This window comes from Clarias gariepinus, chromosome 16 (genome assembly GCF_024256425.1).
Source record: "Clarias gariepinus isolate MV-2021 ecotype Netherlands chromosome 16, CGAR_prim_01v2, whole genome shotgun sequence".
Classification (NCBI taxonomy): Eukaryota; Metazoa; Chordata; class Actinopteri; order Siluriformes; family Clariidae; genus Clarias; species Clarias gariepinus.
Window position 1 is genome coordinate 11,273,689 of NC_071115.1, and position 18,706 is coordinate 11,292,394.

Sequence of the window (18,706 nt, forward strand, 5' to 3'; positions counted from 1 at the left end):
CCTACTGCATTTAATTCTTCTAATAACGCATAAACACATCGACATCTGCTGACGCAGTAGCACGGCCTGACAATGTTTTAATTTTTATGGTAATTAATTTTCGTTTATTTCAGTTAATAAATCTACTACAATTTAAAGAACACAAAATATAAGATCACGAAAAACATTGTTCAAGATGTCTTGGTATGCTGAAACATTAAAATTGCCCTTTACTGGGGATAAGAGGCCTGATTGAGACACCTGAATTCAATAATAAATAGGTTTGGCCAAATACTTTGATTCATATAGTGTAGAGGACTAATTTTTATTATTCATTAAAAATTATTGTTAAAGTCTGATCTATTTATAATCTCTAAATGGGATTTTCCCATATGTATGGTATATGGTGTAAATAGAGAGTCATATCTGATGCAATCGTGTTGCACATAATCACATAAGGATATCTACGTGTTTCTCATGTGATGTTCATAATGAGGGAAACTGAAATGAGCCCTGATCCTGTGATCATGTTGCCTTGTGTACCAAGCCCTATAGACCATTGTTATGGAACAATAGGGTTGAGCCTATAAACATACACTCGCACACGCATGCACATAAAAAACAAATCTCTGTTTAAAGCTTTATTCATCATTTTATTTATTCATATTAGCAGTTTAGAATTTCATTTTATTATGCAAATGAAGGAATCTTACATGATGTTTCCATAAAATGAAAGAGCATGCTTTTTTTTATATTAAGGAATGAAGTCCTGCCAATGCCACCGCCCTGTCCCTCATAGTGTCCTTTTGTCTCTCTGCTTCTACAGTAGAGCACTTTGGAATGTGGGCTTCATACCATAACCTTTTGCATTTTCAGCTATAGTAATCATGTAAGTCCAAATTGTTCGGTGCAGAAGCAGAGAAAAAAAATACGACACAAGAAGAACTAAAAATAAAAACAGATTAAGTGACAAAATTCTTATGTATTATTATGAGATATGGTAATCATAGCAGTGGGCAGGGGCTAAAAGTCAGCCGGCTAGGAGATGACGCATTCCTTAGTGCTTCTAGTGAGCTTTTCAGGCTTGCCATCCTGAGCCTGGATGACAGCAGCCACCACCTGGAAAGATTCAGAGAAGAAATGTACACATTACAAATTTAAATATGTTTATAAACTACACTTAAAGGGACTTTGGGAGTTAACCAACAACAGGTGAGTCTATGTTAGATTTTAGCAAATGGGAAAGTACTTGACTGAATAGGAACAACTTGTTCACTACTCAAGAACAAATCTTACTATAGAGAAAATATATACTTTGAGCAATGGCATCAATCACAAAAATAACCATGAAACAAGATAAATAATATAAAAACAATCTTTTCTCAGTTACACTTACATCCTCCTCATGAGGAAATCCTCCCATCTCTAGTTTGGAGAACACAAGATGGCCATCGATCTCAACCTCGAAACATGCTGAAGAGAAAGGAAAGACAGCTGTGCTTTGACTCAGAGCTATTAAATACTGAAATCAAGAAGCAGTCATTTTCCTGCCTACTGTAATGCTCGGTGTCATCATAAAGCAGTTCAATTTTCAGTGTTAAAACAATGTTTTTCTATGTAGATTACACACTGCAGTAAAAGTCTATGTAGAAATAAATTAGAATTAGGCACCTTCATATTATACATGCTTTGGTTATTATATAATTTATATACTGTAGATACACATGCGGTATCCATATAAACCATATTAAATGTAAAACTGCTTGCCATTTCACTACCTATTATATATAGTATAAATACCTATTCTACACTACCAAGAATTTATTTATTTATAATCCCTACAAATACGTAATATTTTAAAAACATCTTCGTTCAAATATTTATTTTAAATCCCCAAATACACTATATGATAAATAGTATGTGGATACTTGAGTACTGCCCCCTCACATATATGACGGACTGTCATTAATAGTCATTATTGATGAAGAGAAGGTGTATAAGAGACAGAGGTGGCTCACTTTTCCGCCCCACAGCCCCGTTCACCACTGCATCTGGAACTTTGGCTACGATGGCGCGCTTCAGGCTCAGGAAGCGCCGGTCGTAGCCTCATCTTCCACTGCCGGACACACAGACCAAAAAAACAAACAACAACAAAAAAAAACATATCTGTTAGATCTCTCAAAATGCTGAGATTTCCTTAAAATTCTGACTTTATTGTCAGAATTCTGACCTCAAAGATTAAAGTCAGAACTCTGAGGATAAAAAATCGGAACTCAAATTACTTTTATGGTTGCCCTAATCCTCTTACATACCACAATCACCTTAAAGCAAATGACAAATTTTAATGCCGAGTTGCATCTGCCGAGATTGAACATTTTTGTGGCGCCTTTAAGAAACATTTTTTAATATGATGATGAGTAAATGAAAAAAAGATGATTACCAGTACTCGACGTTTACTTGCACCATTGTTGTGTTGCACTTCAGGTTCACTCAGCTCTCGGCTGCTTCCTGGTCTCTAATGACAGACTAATCTCTGCACTTCTTGGTCGCATTCAGGTAACTGCATGACTCAGCTAAATCATAGGACACACCCATGCCCCACAGAGAGAAAACGAGAGAGAGAGAGAGAGAGAGAGAGAGAGAATAACTGCATAAAATAACACATCAATAGTACTTTCAGAACAAACTTTCCAAAACGTATATATTCATTAAAACTTAATACTTAATTTTTATTATTTTTTTTTTACTGCTGGTTTATTTAACTATTACCTTAAGTTATATCTTCTTAAAATGGAAAGTTTGTAATGTTTAAAATGCTAGTAGTAAGTAAGGAACAAACCATTTAGGAGTTTTTTTAAATATAGAAAAATAATCAATAATAGGGTGGCGCGATGCATCCCATGTGAAAGTTAATTAATATCTCATAACAGATAATATAGTCAAATTCAAGCCTAACACATTGTTCTCTTTTGGACACACAGTCCCAAGTTCTTTGAGCTCTCATCACATTGTGTGTGTATGGAAATGTTCTTACGTTCATAGTAAACATAGCAATGGTTTTTACTGTTGTATGATTTTTTTTTTTTACCATGCAACGTTACAAAAGGTTTAAGTGATCTTTCATGATTTATTTCCCACATAGTTGACAGTTCAGGATTATATTTCCAAATTTTATGGTTCTTAACCCAGTTCAAGTGATCTCAAATCACCTAAGTTGATTTCTTTCTTTAATGCAGATCCATATCTTCCCATGCTTTTTGTATTGATCCTCTAGAACAATAATAGTTAATATCGAGCATCTTAAGATCGTCAGATTGTGTGTATTTGAAGATATAAACATTGGTTGTCTCTCAATAGTTTCACTTCCTATATACATTTATCACAACGACTGTATTCACCTCCTTACTGTGGTAATACGTGTGGTAATAAGTAATTACGTTTGGTTCTGACACAACGCTTTCTTCATTTTAGGAATTATGAAATTGGGGAAGAGGAAAGCTTGTGAAATGTTTTGATTGCAAAAGTAGCTTACCAGAGACAGCAGAAGTTTTAAATAGGGAATTTAAAATAAATAAATGAAGACTGCAGTCTAGTATTTATATATAATAAAAAAAAAAGTTACTGTAACACCTTAGTCACAAACTGTTTTAAACTGAAATATTTCTAAATTATTTGCAAACACGTAATCCATCCATCCTAAATAAACATTAACCAATCAATCCAAGCTAAATAAGAATAATTGTGGAAATGAGTCAGAAGAACTTGTACAAGCTCCAATTTCTTAGGGTCAACACTTAAGGTCTTTGTGTGTGAAGTTCATAATTAGAAGAGAAATATGGTTGTTTATAACAAACTAGAAAAAACAATTTAATAGATCATTCTACAATAAACAGTATCTGCATTACTTTCAGGCAACATCATTTTATCCATCCAGTAAGTACATGATGTCAGGAAATGCAAAAACTCTTTATTCAATTTTTATTCAGGCATGTACCATGTTGACAGCTGGCATAACATTTTAGAGAATCGGGATGCGGAGAGACTGCAAATCTGAGCCACAGTGAGTTGTAAATGTGGATAAAACAATTACCTATAAAAGTAAATTGACATCCTGTGTTTAAGTTGCTTGCTTCAAAGTTAGACATTAGCATTACTTTATCTCTGATGTTGTTGTTGTGCAATCAAATGCAAAAATAATGGCCAAATGTCAAATGCAATAGCAAACATTAAGGGTGTTTAACAAAGCTGCTATAGGAATTTCAAAACAGCAGGCAGGTTACACAGCTCGTACAGGTAAAACAGGTCTGACTACATTCATGAGTTATCTCTGTCCCTGATAAAATTGTAATGAAGTTACAAGGCAGACAAAAAAAAAAAAAAAAACAAAAGTCACATAAGCAGCAAAGTGGTTTTCTTTGACTAGGAAATAGTCTTACAAAACAATCAAAAACATTTCAAAATCTTAGCTAGCATCTGCAAAGAAAATGGATTTTTATTATAAACAAAAGATACTTGAAGATTAGCCATACACAAAGTTCTAAATGCTCACTTTATTATTTCTGTTGACTATTGTGATTACTCTAGCAGTGTCATTAGTTTGCCCTTATGAAATTATTAATTTAATCATTAGTAGTCATTATTAAATAGCTGCAATTGAAGAAACAAGGCAGCAAAAAGAAGGTTAAAATCTGATTTAAGTACATGTTTAAGGTGTCATTCCAGACACACTTTATTGAGGCTTCTCAACCAAGCTGCTTAAAAATCCATAACTGTAAACATACACAAACGTACACTGACAAGCACTAAAGTTTTGCTAAATATCTTGTTAACAAGCCTTTTTTCCTAGTGTAGAGAATTCTATTTTTTTCTCCACTTGTATATCTCCCCTTTGTCTTTGCTTCAGGTTTGACAATGACTGGACTAAGAGCTTCATAGTGCAACCTTTGGTTTTTAGCTACACTAATCATTTAAGTCCAAGACACTTCGTTAGAAACAGAGGCAAAAGGAGATACACAAGAAATAGTTAACACACAGTAACAATGGTTTCACTCATACAGTATCCTTGTTGTTTCTGAGGTAATCAAATCCTAGGTGTTAGAGTATGACACAAGGTGGCCGGCTCTTGGTGATCTTTTCCACTGGTTTGCCATCATGGGCTTTCTGGATAGCCTCCATGATCTATAGAGGAAAAAGTGTAAATTAATTTAATACAACGGCAAGACTAACACTAGTGCAGGTGCAAAGCTTATAAATTAAGGCACTATTATACTAATCATTCTACGGTTAACCGGTATTTGTAATAATTCAGAACAGTTTTTCCTTTAAAGTAGATGGTTAGCATTTGTTGGAATGTCACAATACAAAAAAACTGTTTGACCTTAAAGAGTCTTTAGAAGAGGGAGTTGAAGATTTCTTGGTAACATGACAATCTATTGTTTAAAAAGGCTAATATGGAAATCACATTAAATCTAACTAAAAATAAAAGTATTAAACTGTAATCTTTAATCCAAAAAAAATTATCTGTGTAAAAAGCACTTCAAAATGTGTTGATATTAGAAAATTATCAATGCCACAAAACAAGCAACATACAGCTGCAAATAAAAGCAGCTTGTAACAGCTTATTTATATAAATCTGTAGTAATTATGGCTGCCAATAACTTCAGTATTAAATTGCATTCTATGTCTTTTTTTTCAGCTGTGTTTGTGTATGATATTTCAGCAGTTATCAATAAATACTCACGTCGTCTTCATAGGGAAAACCACCGGTTTCTAGCTTTGAGAAGACCACCTGCTTGTTGATCTCAATCTCAAAGCTCCCTGAGAGGTTAAAAAAAGCAGTTTTAGCCAAAAACAACAATAAAAATAAAAAAAAGCTTCAGCTTTTTAACATTCTGTAGATTTTGTTCAACACACCTTGTCTGCCGACGAAGCCGGACACCTCCGCCTCAGGAAACTCAGCGAGGACGACTCGCTTGAGCTCCTGAAAGCGGGGCTCGTAGCCTCATCCGCCACTGGGAAAGAGCAAAAAGAGACAATTACAACAATTCTGTGGGTGCAAATCACAGAATATACTGCATACATGATGTATACACTCTCCATAATGCCTCAGCCATGTTTTCTTCAGAATGTGTCTGTGCCTGATGCACAAACTGATACGAGTACATAAACACACACTTCATAGTCATCATGGCACTTTGTTATTGCAAAGTTATTTGGCTAAAAAAAGAGTTCACACACAGAAGCGTGAACATGGGAGGTAAAATAAAACATGCTGTTTCAGGTTTAAGAAGGAAGATGTATTACTGATTATCATGTGATTACTTTATGATGCTGTAATAAATGTAATCATTCCAGGGGATCAGATCAGTTAAGACACAAATATGTACTATAGAGTTCTTTTGAATACGAATGTATTATTATTTATTTCACTGAATTTTCAAAACACACACCTTAATTAAAAATACAGCCTGATGTAGAACTTCCATATAAAAAAAAACATCTTGACCTGCTAACAAAGAAACAAACTGTGCTAGCATTTCCTCCTTTTTTTTTATTTTATTCTATTCTATTACAAATGATCCATTTTTTACAGCTAGATTAAAAAAAAAAAATTTCTTTAACTTTAATGCTGACTTGCTTTGAGTCACAAAACAAATGACTGCAGTCTTGATGATGTCTGATTTTCTGCAAACATAACACTCATGCTTAGTCATGATTGTATTGTTGGTTAACATGAAATAAAATTCAGTTCATCACATTGCCTCTGTTGTGCTTAAAAAAAAAAAAAATGGAATGTCACTTTATATTGCACAATCTTCATCCATTTGTGGAAAGATCAAAGCAACCATGAATAAAAGTTTAAGGGCTATTTGCTTGGACAAACAATGTCATGTTTGTACACCAAACAGTCATCTTACTTTTAACATATGGCTGAAGGGGAAGGTTAGTGGGTTGGATCTCTGAAAGGTGAAATTAATAGGAAAAATGTAAAATAATTTGAAATACCATAATAAAGGTCGTATGCATTTGTTGTTTGCTGTAATAAAGCTCTTTTGTTCTTGCTCTTTTGTTCTTGTGGAAGTAGCTACTTCCACAAGTATATGTTACACTTGTGGAAAAACAACAATATTTATCACTTATTTATTTATTTATTTATTTATCATTTATCTTCGCAAGTTTGTTTATTAAATCAATGCAAATATGAGGCTTACATTTCACAACCTATGTACAACGTTAGTGACGTAATGCGAAAAACAAGCTAACCCGGAAGCGCAGTAACATGGAAACCGAGCTAGCAACGAAAGATAAAAAAAGTGCGTTTCCAAGCTTCATTTGAATTATTGAGCCCACCCCCGAGAGAAACTGAAACAGCTCCTTCTTTAAATAAGAAGCTTTATATGCTTTATAAGCTCTTGTTAACTTATGCTAACACAACACTGACAAGCTGCTAGCTGACTAGCATAGGAACTAAACAACACCATTGCAACAAGACTTTCCTTTCATTTTCCAATTAAAAACATTTCTAAACCTTACCAATATTCCACTTTGATCTCTACACCCATCACCGCAGCTCAAACAGAGATTCACTACAGGATTCACACACTCCCTGTTAAACACACAACGCTCACACTTTGACAGAGGCGGAATAACAAATGACTCGCACACTTATATTGGCGCACTCCTGGAGGTGTAGTTATAATAAGAAGGCCACACTGTACAGAATGTAGTGCACTTGTATGGGTAATAGCGAGCGATTTGGGACGCAAGCGCAGTGAAAGAGCAGAAGATCTAGCGCTACCTGTGGACTGGAGTGGGACTGGTGTCTGCTTTGAATTGTAAAGCAGAAAAAGATCTCTTTTATTCTGACAAGTTTATTATTATTATTATTATTATTATTATTATTATTATTATTATTATTATTATTATTATATTTTTTACATTCGGTTAATGTTAATTAACATACTAGTTAACATACTAGTAATACCTCCGGGGTCCTGCTTTAATTCTTGCTTTGGGTCTGTGTGCATGGTTTTGGCATGTTCTCCCGGTCTTGGTGGGTTTACACTGGTTTCCTTTTATAGTCCAAAGATGAAGGCCTATGGAAATTGCCCATAGTGTATAAGTGTATGTGTGTGTGCCTGTGCCGCAACCCGGTATCTGGATAAAGTGGTCTAGATAACAACAAGGAGTTTTTATTGTTTTATTGTGCTTTTTTTCTTTAGTTTATGTGATTCAATAAGGTATTTAGCTTTGAGGTAATTTGGTCAATCAATGATTAAAATATGCCTTTGCATTTATTTTGCATATTTACTGACAAAAAAAAAACTAAAAACTTTATAGACTTTATGTCATGATTACATAAACCAGAAGGGTTAAAAGTCATTGCAAACAATTTTGCATTTCTCTGTTTATTCCACAACATGTTTGCCTCATCATTTTGTTTAAAGCTCTTTCTAAGTCTCAGAGCCAACCGGGTCTATTTTCAATCTGAAATATCCAGGTACTTAGGAAACTACAAAAAAACAACATCCATCCCTGAATCTTGTATACAGATAGCATACAGTACATGCCTATGGCCTTTGGATGAGCGAAACATTCAATTTAGTCTCATCTGACCACAACATGTGCTGCAAATTATGCACAAGTTTTGCAGGCTATCCTGGAAATCCAAGAACATGTAACTTGAGGCAAAAAAGAAACCCACAGTTTCCACGGAGAAAAAAAATATACAATTCCACAAAGACATTAACACACGTTTAGGATTGAAGCAGAGACTTTGCAGACATAAGTTGCCAATGTTACATAATAATAATAATAATATATTTAGGGTGCCACAGTGGTGTAGTGGTTAGCACCCTGGCCTTGTACCTCAAGGGTTCAATGCTTAGTGTGTTTTCTCTGGGTACTCTGGTTTTCTTTCACAGTTTAAAGACATGCAGATTAGGTTAATTGGCGTTCCCAAATTGCCTGTGGTGTGTTTGTGCACCCTGCAATGAATTGGCACCCTGTCCAGGATGTCCCCCACTGTATCCCAAGTCTCCTGGGATAGGTTCTTATAGGATAATTATATTTAATATTGTGGCGTGGGCGGGGCGGCGGCTGACGACCAGCATGCCTTGCGGGGATGTCGGTGTGTGTTCACCATGTTGGGGAAAGGTGTTTGGGTTGGTGGCTTCGGCCCTGTTTGTGTGAGGGGTGTGTGATGTGTGAAATGTGCTCCAGTTCAAGCTAGTGCTGAATTGGATGTAGACTCCTGAGTGAAGGTGCTGCTCATGCCTTACATGCTGTGTGCTTAATAAAGTACTCCCAGCCATTGCATTGGGTAGCAAATAAGCTCACTCGTCTCTCCAGCATTCTTCCCGGCGTAAAAATGCTACAATATCATATTTACTTCTTTTTTAATTACTTCCTAAGGCATTTTTAAGGCACCTCGCCTAGCTGTCCTGAGTCCCCATTTACTCAGATTGTGATACCTTTTTACACAGGTTGTGAGACAGTGGACCACATGATGGCAGCAGCGACCCACTGAAGTCTCTCAACGAACCCAGCTCTTCTGTTGATTGAGCACTCTAATATATACTCAAAGCTCTGCTTTACAAACTACAGCATATTACTTTACTTCCTATTAACTAGGTCATTGTTTACTTTACCCAAGAAAAAAATTAATCTGCATTACTAATATACATCTGGTCCCTGGCCTAATCACTTGCACTTGCGCTGGGATCCTGGTCTAATTAAAAACATTTTCTGCAAAGCTGGATGTTTTTTGGTCTGAAGGATAAAGTAAGACTGTGGGAATTAACTGATTAAGGTCTAGCTTTAATCTTAACGTAACCCAAGATCACATTTTCTGAAAAAGGCCGAACATGGGGTGGCGCCTTGTTATATAGCCTAAGCTGACAGCCTGCAGGATACAGTTTAATGTGGTTTTTTTATATTACCAGACTGACCACACAGTAAACGAACCTTAAGTGTACAGCATAGTTTAGCCTACAGGCATGCATTTACTTAGCTTCCACGATTGTCATACCTTCTCGTGTACTTTCAAGTTTTAAACCTAGTTATTTTTCCCCTTGCATTAAGATAATGATGTGCTGACTTGCGATTGAACCTTTTTTTTTTTGATCAGTGACTCTTTGATCTGTTATGGAAAGAATTAATATTGAGAATGTCATATGCCACGGAGTTGAATATTAACAATCCTCCCGTATCAACTCAATAATCTCGTAATTTTTCACAGGTGCTCTTAGGCTTTTTTGTACAATCATTTGATTGGCACAAAAGTTTTTTGTGAGCACTTTTGTGATTCATAGATGATTTAAAGAAAATAACCAAGGCATTTTGATTACTGGCAAATTAATGCTTTAAAATGTATATATGTCAAGAGAATTTTTGTCAGATTTTATCTCCTACAAATCATTATTGTATTTGGATTTCAATCAAACTGTGAAGGTGTAAATATACCCAGAATGAATTTAATCTCACATAAAGCACTTCACATATATTGTATATGTGTAAGGACAACAAACATATTACTATATAATATACATGTTCCTCGCTCAACAAAGTTGCCATGTTTTGCTTCCTCGAGGAATGCCATGATACAACAACTGTCTTTAACATAAAGCTGGAAACAAGAAACAAAGGTGGAAGTTATTACATATAATAACTTAAATTGCTTATTGACCGCGATTCAATTTGACAGCTTTAGACATTCTATATTATATTTTATTCCTTTCATAAGCTCTATCTTAGTGCTACAGTGTCAGAGAGAGAAAATGTGTGCATTTGGAGTTGATGGCGAAAAACACATTTAGAAATTAGGAATGCCTGATAAACATCACTGTAAGCATTGACCTATCACTTGCTAAATTTTAATTATTTTTTTTGTCTCTTTTTATATTACAATGATGTTAACTTTTTTCCCCCCTAATTACTTTACGATGATGTCAACTTCTAATCCATTTACATTAATGGTATGAAATAGTGGTAGGCCTTGATACTCTTTATAAGAATTATCAGTTCTTTTCATTTGTTTTTAACATGAACTTTACGTGCTCCCATGTGGGTATGGAGTTTGCATGTTCTCCCCATCTCCTGGGTGGGTTTCCTCTATGTAATCTGATTTTGCCCACTGTGCAATGACAATGGGAGAAAATCAGGTTGATTGGTGTTTGCCCATAGTGTATGATTAGGGGTGGGAGTGTGTATATGCTTGGATTCAAGCCCCCTGTGAGCCTACCCAAATATACCTAGTATATATAATGAGTGGATGGATAAATCACATTTATATCATCAATACTATAGTGAGGGAATATGAACAACCCAATGGCTTTTGCTGTTAGACTTACTATGATCAGGGGCGAGGATACTTCGTACTTCTGGTGTTAGCATATAGCCTCTTAGTGTTTGTTATGGAGTTTAATCCGGGATCCATGTGTTCTGTCTGGTGCCCAGTGCCAAGAGCTACCCACTCCCATATTGCCTTTGATTAGGGGCCAGGTGTGTTAAAGGGAGAGAACACAGATGAGAGTGATACAGAATTCTTGACATATGACACGCTAATGGGTTCTTACTTATTGTTGGATTGACAGCTTACTACCGTGCTTTCGGCAGATGTGGTGCAGATGTGAGGAAGTTAATGTTTAAAGCAGAGCGCCAGAAAAAGAGAAAAAGAAATTTAAACAAAGAAAATTTAAACAAGTTGCTAAAAAGGGAAAAGATGGTTTATTCAGTGAAAAGGATGGTTTTATTACTGAAAGTTACCCCCCCAAAAAAGTCCACCAACACACATTGTACAGATATTGGTAATGTTAGTTAATGTTAGTTCATTACCTAACCAGTTATAGAGTAAAAACAACAATAGCTATCACATAATTATTAGAGTACACAAATTGTTGGTGCACTACTATTAGAAGACATATTACACAGACACTACACCATTGGACCACTGATACTTTTCTACCTGTTATCAATCTGCAACTTCATTATTCTGTATGTTCTGTATGAACTATATAGCTGTAGATTTATTATTTTTGACTTTATTGATTTATTATAGGTTTATAGATTATGACTAGGCTGACTTTGTATTTATATTTCTGTATATTTTCTGCATATACAGTACGCTTATATATAATATAGAACTACTATAGGAAATAACATATATCTGTCACATATTCATGAATAATACATGCTTATAATATATATTCCCTTATACAAATGACATTTTTCTGTTATAACAGTATTTTACACCTCATACTGTTATCTATTCAATAACTATTGATATAACTGCTGCAGGTATTTACTGCCTAAGTATACATATATGCATATTTACTTATATAATAATCTGAACCTTGTAAATTACCCAATGCCAATATGAGCACTGATGTATATACGCAACTATTTGCACTTCTGGTAGATGCAAACTGCTTCACTTCACTTTTTTTGGCTGCTCCCATCAAGCGGTCGCTACAGTGATCCGCACACAACTTGGCACAGGTTTTATGCTGGATGCCCTTCCTGAACCAGCTCTTCCATTTTATCCAGGCTTGGGATTGACACTGCATGCAGTGGCTGGGTAGTATGGGGTGTGGCAACCCACTGGCAGCAGGACTCAATCCTGGATCCTCAGATTTCCAGATCAACAACCTAGAGCCTAGGGCTGAGCCACCACTGCCTTTTACTGTGCAAAAACAATAAAGTCATATATGTATACCTGTCTATCTAAGTACAACTGCATGGGAGTATTTAGGGATTTAATGATTACTTTTTTTATTCTGGCTGGCTTCTATGACAATTTAAACACTGGTCTCACTTTCCTCCACACCACTTATTGTGTAAATAAATAGGCCAGCAAAATAAAGGGTGCTCAGACCTTTTGACTGTGTGTGCTTCTATACCCTGCAATAGATTGTTCCCCCAGATTTCTGCCGAGATGGATGAAGTTATTGATAAAGTTTTGTCATGTGAAACATTTCTTTTTCAGGTCAGTGTAGTCAAACAAGCTTAAAGTTGGTGAAGGTTTATATAGGAGTTTAGTTTGACCCAGTTTTTGAAAACCCACACAGACCATAACCCAGTCACAGGATTAAATCAGGGTCGCTGCAGCTGTTATGTTGCAACTGTACCCGCTTTAGGTTTTTCATTAAAAAATGTGATTCTGTATAAATCAATAGGAAGTTCAGTAACATGTACATTCACTTTTATATATACAGTAACTCCTTGCTTTTTACTTTCTGTTCCGTATAAGATTTTTTTTAAAGACTATGAACACTATGGCCTTAGGGAGTCTTTCCAAACAATTCTCATAAGCAGCTCTAATAACCATACACTGGGCTTTATTGTGTAGTATGTGGTTCGAGAATAAATACAATTTTATGTTAACATTCTCAGATAAATCTACCTAAAGAAGAAAGGCACAGCATAAGTTTCCAGCAGAGGTAAATATTCCCAAAGCCTTAATTTTCCAAATCATACATCCAGTATCTTTAAAGCTGACAACTCTGCAGTGCAGAAGCAGTGAAGCTGATGTTTTTCAGTTTATGCCATCACTAGGGCGAAGGCTCTAGTGTCCTAATGGAGCAGTAGACACACTATAAGCACTATACCTCTGAAACTCCATTAGCTCCTGACTGGTTTATATACACTCAAGTCCTTACTACTTTTGGGAAGCTATCACCCTGGCCAAAATTTGATCTCTGACTTGATTAGACCACCACTTTGTCCATGTGTAAAAGAAAAAAGAAAGAAAGAAAGAAAACAAATTACCTGGACTGTTTCTCCCTTACACTAATTGAAGTGTCTGTACAAAGCATGTGTATATTTTTTCTAACGTGTGCATGAAAGAAAGAGAGATTTGTGCATCTCTTATTGACTCAATTACATTTAAATGTGTTATTGGTTTTAAGGAGTGTGCAATTCTCCAGAACTCCAAGAAAATATACAGTAGGTTCTGGGGCTGTATATATAATCAGGATATAAAAACAAGCCTGTAGAGAGATGTCTTTTTGCAAATGTCTGCCATTGCTTCTATCAGTGGAAGCACCCCCCTTCCCTCCCTCCATCCTTCCCTCCCCCTTACTTATTTGTCAGAGTAATCATACTCCATCTTGCACCATGCTGTCTCACTGCTCCTCACACTTCGGTCCGCCTTGCTCATTAGAATAAGTCTGCAGCTTGGCAGGAAGCACTGGAGAAATATATATCTCTCTCCCTTACTCTCCCTCTCTCTCTCTCTCTCTCTTTCTCTCTGGTGGGCAAGATGATTCCTATCCACATCCATCTCCATTAGTGTAATAGCGTATAGCAGCTCAGACAACTCTAACCCCCCCACCATACCTCCCCTCCCCTTACCCTTTCTTTCTGGATCGCATTTCTCCCAGTGCTATTTTTCCAGGTGGAGAAAGAGAGTGTGGGTGAGAGAGAAGGTAGGGGGTATGGTGAAGGAGAGAGAGAGAGAGAAAGAGGGAAGCCAAGAGAAATTGTAGTTAGGCCCGGTTGAAAAAGAATCATCCATCCTTTGCTTCCTGTCCACTCTATACAGTCACGACCCTCATGGGAGACTCAGCTCTCTGTCCAGCTCCGATTTACTATCTGTATGTGTTAAGTCTGCATGTGTGTGCATATGTTTCGATATGAAGGTCTCTAAACTGGGAGCGCAGACAGACCCCCTGCAGCTGCTTGCATTCTCTTCAACACTTTCCCACCACTGCCAGGTCTTCAACATAATGCCTACATGCATCATTACATCTACCCAACCCCAAAGCTCATAGCCACACATTAGCCTAGCTGCCATTCCTACTATGCTAATCGACAGTCATTATTCCAGATGAAATTATAGTGGCTGTGCTTTTGCTCCTACTTTAACCCCTTTTCTTAAACCCAAGAACGACCCCAAATCCCCCAACCCAGGCAGTGACACGCCAGTGCGAGGCAACAGAGGTAAAGGTCAGGAAGCAATTATGGGCAGGAATAACTGTGAATGTGGAAAAACAGTGTGGAAAGTTCTAGATCGCCACTGAGGTTTGTCATCTGTTCAGAGCAGGTCTCAAGGGCAGACTACTGCTAAAGCTTGCTGGAATCCTCCTAACATCTTCTGTGCCAGGAGCAACCCTGTTGGAAATTTTGGAGAGGTGAAAACTCTTGGCATGATGGTTTAAAAGTAATGGTAGGCTAACAGTAGCATTAATTCATGCAGAGTATAATGGCTTCATGTTTCTTCAAATTGTAATCAAGTTATTTCATTCAGCTTGTTCAGTTCAGCGGGGTTGCATATTCATTGTACAGCTCTGCAGTGAATGGATGTGTCTCAGATATCTCAAAGTAGTTCACTAGAGTGGTAGAAGAAATCAAGAACCCATTCTCCTGTTTCCTACACTCAATTGATGAAAGCGGTCCACAAGTTTTTTTTACCTCATTTTCATAAACGTGTGGTCATGGCTGTTAACTAATGACCTCTTTCAACAACATGACAGGGGAGTAAGGGGAGCCACTGAACTTTTTTGATCCACTTTATACTCAGCCATGACATTGTTGGAATTCAAGCTCAAAGTCTCCCAGTGGTTTTTTGTTATGGATCCTGTGATTACCAAGTTATGTATAAATTCTTTAGACTCAGGCTAAGGGGTGAAGAGGCATGAAGATCAGTAGGAGCAAGATGAAGTACACATGTGTAAATGAGAAAGAGGATGAGGGAAAGGTGCACTTGCAAGGCTTGGTGGTAAGGAAGTTAGATGAGCTTAAATATTTAGTGTCAACTGTCCAAAGCAATGGAGAGTTTTGTAGAGAAATGAAGATGAGGGTGCAGGCAGGGTGGAATGGGTGGAGAAGAGTAGCAGGAATGATCTGTGACAGAAGGGTATTGGCAAGAATGAAAGGAAAAGTTTACAGGATTGTGGGGAGACCAGCAATGTTATACGGTTTGTACAGTAGACTGACAAAAATGGATAAGGAATAAGTATATTAAAAGAACAGTAAGGGGGCAAAGTTCGAAAGGCCAGATTAAAGTGGTTTGGACATGTGCAGAGGAGGGATGATGAGTATATTAAGAGGAGAATGTTCGAGATGGACCTGCCAGGCAGGAGGAAAAGATTAAGGCCCAAGAGGAGGTTTATGAATGTGGTGAGGGAGGACATGCAGGAGGTTGAAGTGACAAAGAAAGTTGTGGTAGACAGATGGTGGATGGAGACAAATGTACCACTGTGGCAACCCCTAACTAGAGCAGCCAAAAGAAGTAGTAGAAAACCTACAGTAAGCTAGGACTGAAATAAAAAACTGTTTTTGCAATTTGCAGATTGATTCCACTTCTCTATAAAATAAAGTAAGCTTACTGCAACAGTTACTGCAAATCAGACAAACAGCTTACAGCCACAAGTGATCAAGGTCATGGCCAGCTGTATACCAGTGTTGCCACATTGGGTGGGTTCCCATCAGATTGGGCAGTTTTTATTTTGCTTTTGTGGGTCTAAAAAATTTGAGCTGTGTTGAGAAGCGATTTGCACTTTCGCAAACATTATACATTTTGTAAACTTATTTGAAACAAATCCTATAAAGAGTGCCGGTACTCCAACCATTAGGTCATCATGATATTAAAAGACAGACATACTCATTTTGGTGTCATTGATTACTGAACTCAGACACTGACGCACAGTCCACTTGATATTTTTCTTTGGCAAAGGCACTAGATTTGAAGGAGATTTCTCATGCTGAGTTTTTCTCTCATCCAAACTGCTGTCCAGCAGGTAGTGGTTTTGTATTGTACTGCTGTGTTGCTGCTACTGACCTAATAACGTTGGCTGCTCGCTGTAGTGCAATGTTCTTATGTGGCTAAAGTGTTACAAACTCCAAATAAACAGTGACAGAATGCTGAACTGAATATTGCTGAAATATTTTGGGAGGTTTTGCATGCATTTTAGTGGTTTTTGAAAAGTCTTTCAGAAACCACCATGTAAATATGGCAACACTGCTGTAGACTGAGGAGTGTTAGACTGAATAGTTGATATTAGGGATGAATTCCAGAAGGAGACTCAATATGTGTGGCATAGTAGGGGAAAGCTAAGCCGCAGCACAGTTGATGTTTTCCCATAAGCTCTGTTCGAGTTTAAGTCCTTTAAAGCTTTACAAATATTTGGCTTATGATTTCAAACTTTTGATTTCAAAAGCCCAAGTTTGAAGCAATGACTGGATACTATCCATCTAAATTCACTCCAATACTTTCCAGAGACTTAAGTGGCTGATAAATTCTCCAGATAGAGTTGAATTTAATGTTAGCAGTTAGAGTTTTTTTTTTTTTTTTTAACTCCAAGCAATGCAAAGTGGCAAGGTCTAAATTAATTAATAACCTCCTCACTTATATTGCACAATTACACCAGGCTGTCAGGTGAGCATTAAAGTTACACAAAGGTGTCAGAAGAACACAAACTCAATACTCAAAAAAGTACAATACTTGCCTAATAATGTATTCCACTATGAGTAGAAGTACCACTTATTATTATTTTTTTACTCAAATAGAAGTATCAAGTATGTGCTCTAAAATGTACATTAATTAGAAAATTACAAGTATTGCACAAAGAAATTGATTTTTCCGGCCATCTATACAAATGAGTTGCTGATAAACAGCGTTTTAAGGCATTTTAAGCATAATTGAAATGAATGCTGTTGATAACATAAATGTGCACATTTGCTTTCCTAAGAAATCTGAACTGTTCATCATTTTTACGGGAATAAAAGTTATAAATTAATAATGAATTAACAAATGTACGCTCATTGGTGTTACAAGTTCATTAGGCCTTGTAGGCATTGCAAAAGATGAATATTTTAGGCTAGTTTATTCATTTATTAATAAATTATATATTATTTATTAATAAGATCAATGTGTTAATTTATGGACACAAGTTATGTTAATAATTTAATTAAATTAAATTTAATAATTAGAAAGAAAGATATGAACTCCGTATAGGTTTCTGGACAATGTTGAATAACTTTCAGCATGGATAAAAAAGAGAGACCAGTTTACAATGGTGTAGTTTTATGTTAAGGGAGCTGTGGCTTTTCAGAAGCTATAAATGAATAGTTGATTACCTTTGTTAAAGATTTAGGGTTTCAGCTTCTAATAGGCAGTTGCTGTAGTGGTTGGCAAATGTCAATTTGTCAAAATTTACCTAACAAAATATGCTTTATTTCACAAAGACAGATGAAAAAAATTATAACATAAAATTATAATCTAGCCGGTTGCTACATTACCACTGCTTCCCTCTATAATGCAAGCAGTTTATACAATTAAACATGGGCATTCTGCTAGCATACAAAATACAGTAAGGTTAAAAGATGTACTAAAACATTTTAAGTTTGTTATAAAAACGCAGTTGTTATTGGCATGGAACACAAACCAAATGCGTCAAATGAGGACAATTTGCTCACTATATTGGCTAGTTAGCTAGGCCACCTCTAATCTTTCATTGACAAGTGTGTTTGAGACAAGTAGCCATAAAGGAACCAAATGGATCCATCACAAAGTGTCCACTTTGTAATCAACTTTGTCCCTCTCTGCTTAATATTCTTCTGCTTCTTTGTTTTCACCCATGCTAAGAAGCATATTGACCAACAAGGGACTTCCAGGGAGTGCAACTGATGATAAGTTGCTTAACTTCATCCCAGTAGATGTGGAGGGCTTTGAGGTTGTTGATAAAAGTCCGACAACAAGTCAGTCGAGATTGTCTCCTGCTGTGCT

General features: G+C 36.4%; 1 protein-coding gene across 2 annotated transcripts; it reads right to left on the reverse strand.

Moving 5' to 3' along the window:
- Nucleotides 1-611: 611 nt before the first annotated feature.
- selenow2a (selenoprotein W, 2a) lies at nt 612-7,671 on the reverse strand. 2 transcript variants are annotated; one of them, XM_053515458.1, is made up of 4 exons: nt 7,513-7,671; nt 5,893-5,990; nt 5,720-5,796; nt 612-1,098 (listed from the first exon to the last, which is right to left on the reverse strand). In XM_053515458.1, exons 1-4 carry the CDS (start codon nt 7,539-7,541, stop codon nt 1,018-1,020), a joined length of 285 nt encoding a protein of 94 aa, XP_053371433.1. In that variant the 5' UTR covers nt 7,542-7,671; the 3' UTR covers nt 612-1,017. The 2 variants fall into 2 exon arrangements, with proteins under 2 accessions (XP_053371433.1, XP_053371432.1); XM_053515457.1 differs by lacking the exon at nt 612-1,098 and adding an exon at nt 3,927-5,157.
- Nucleotides 7,672-18,706: the final 11,035 nt, after the last annotated feature.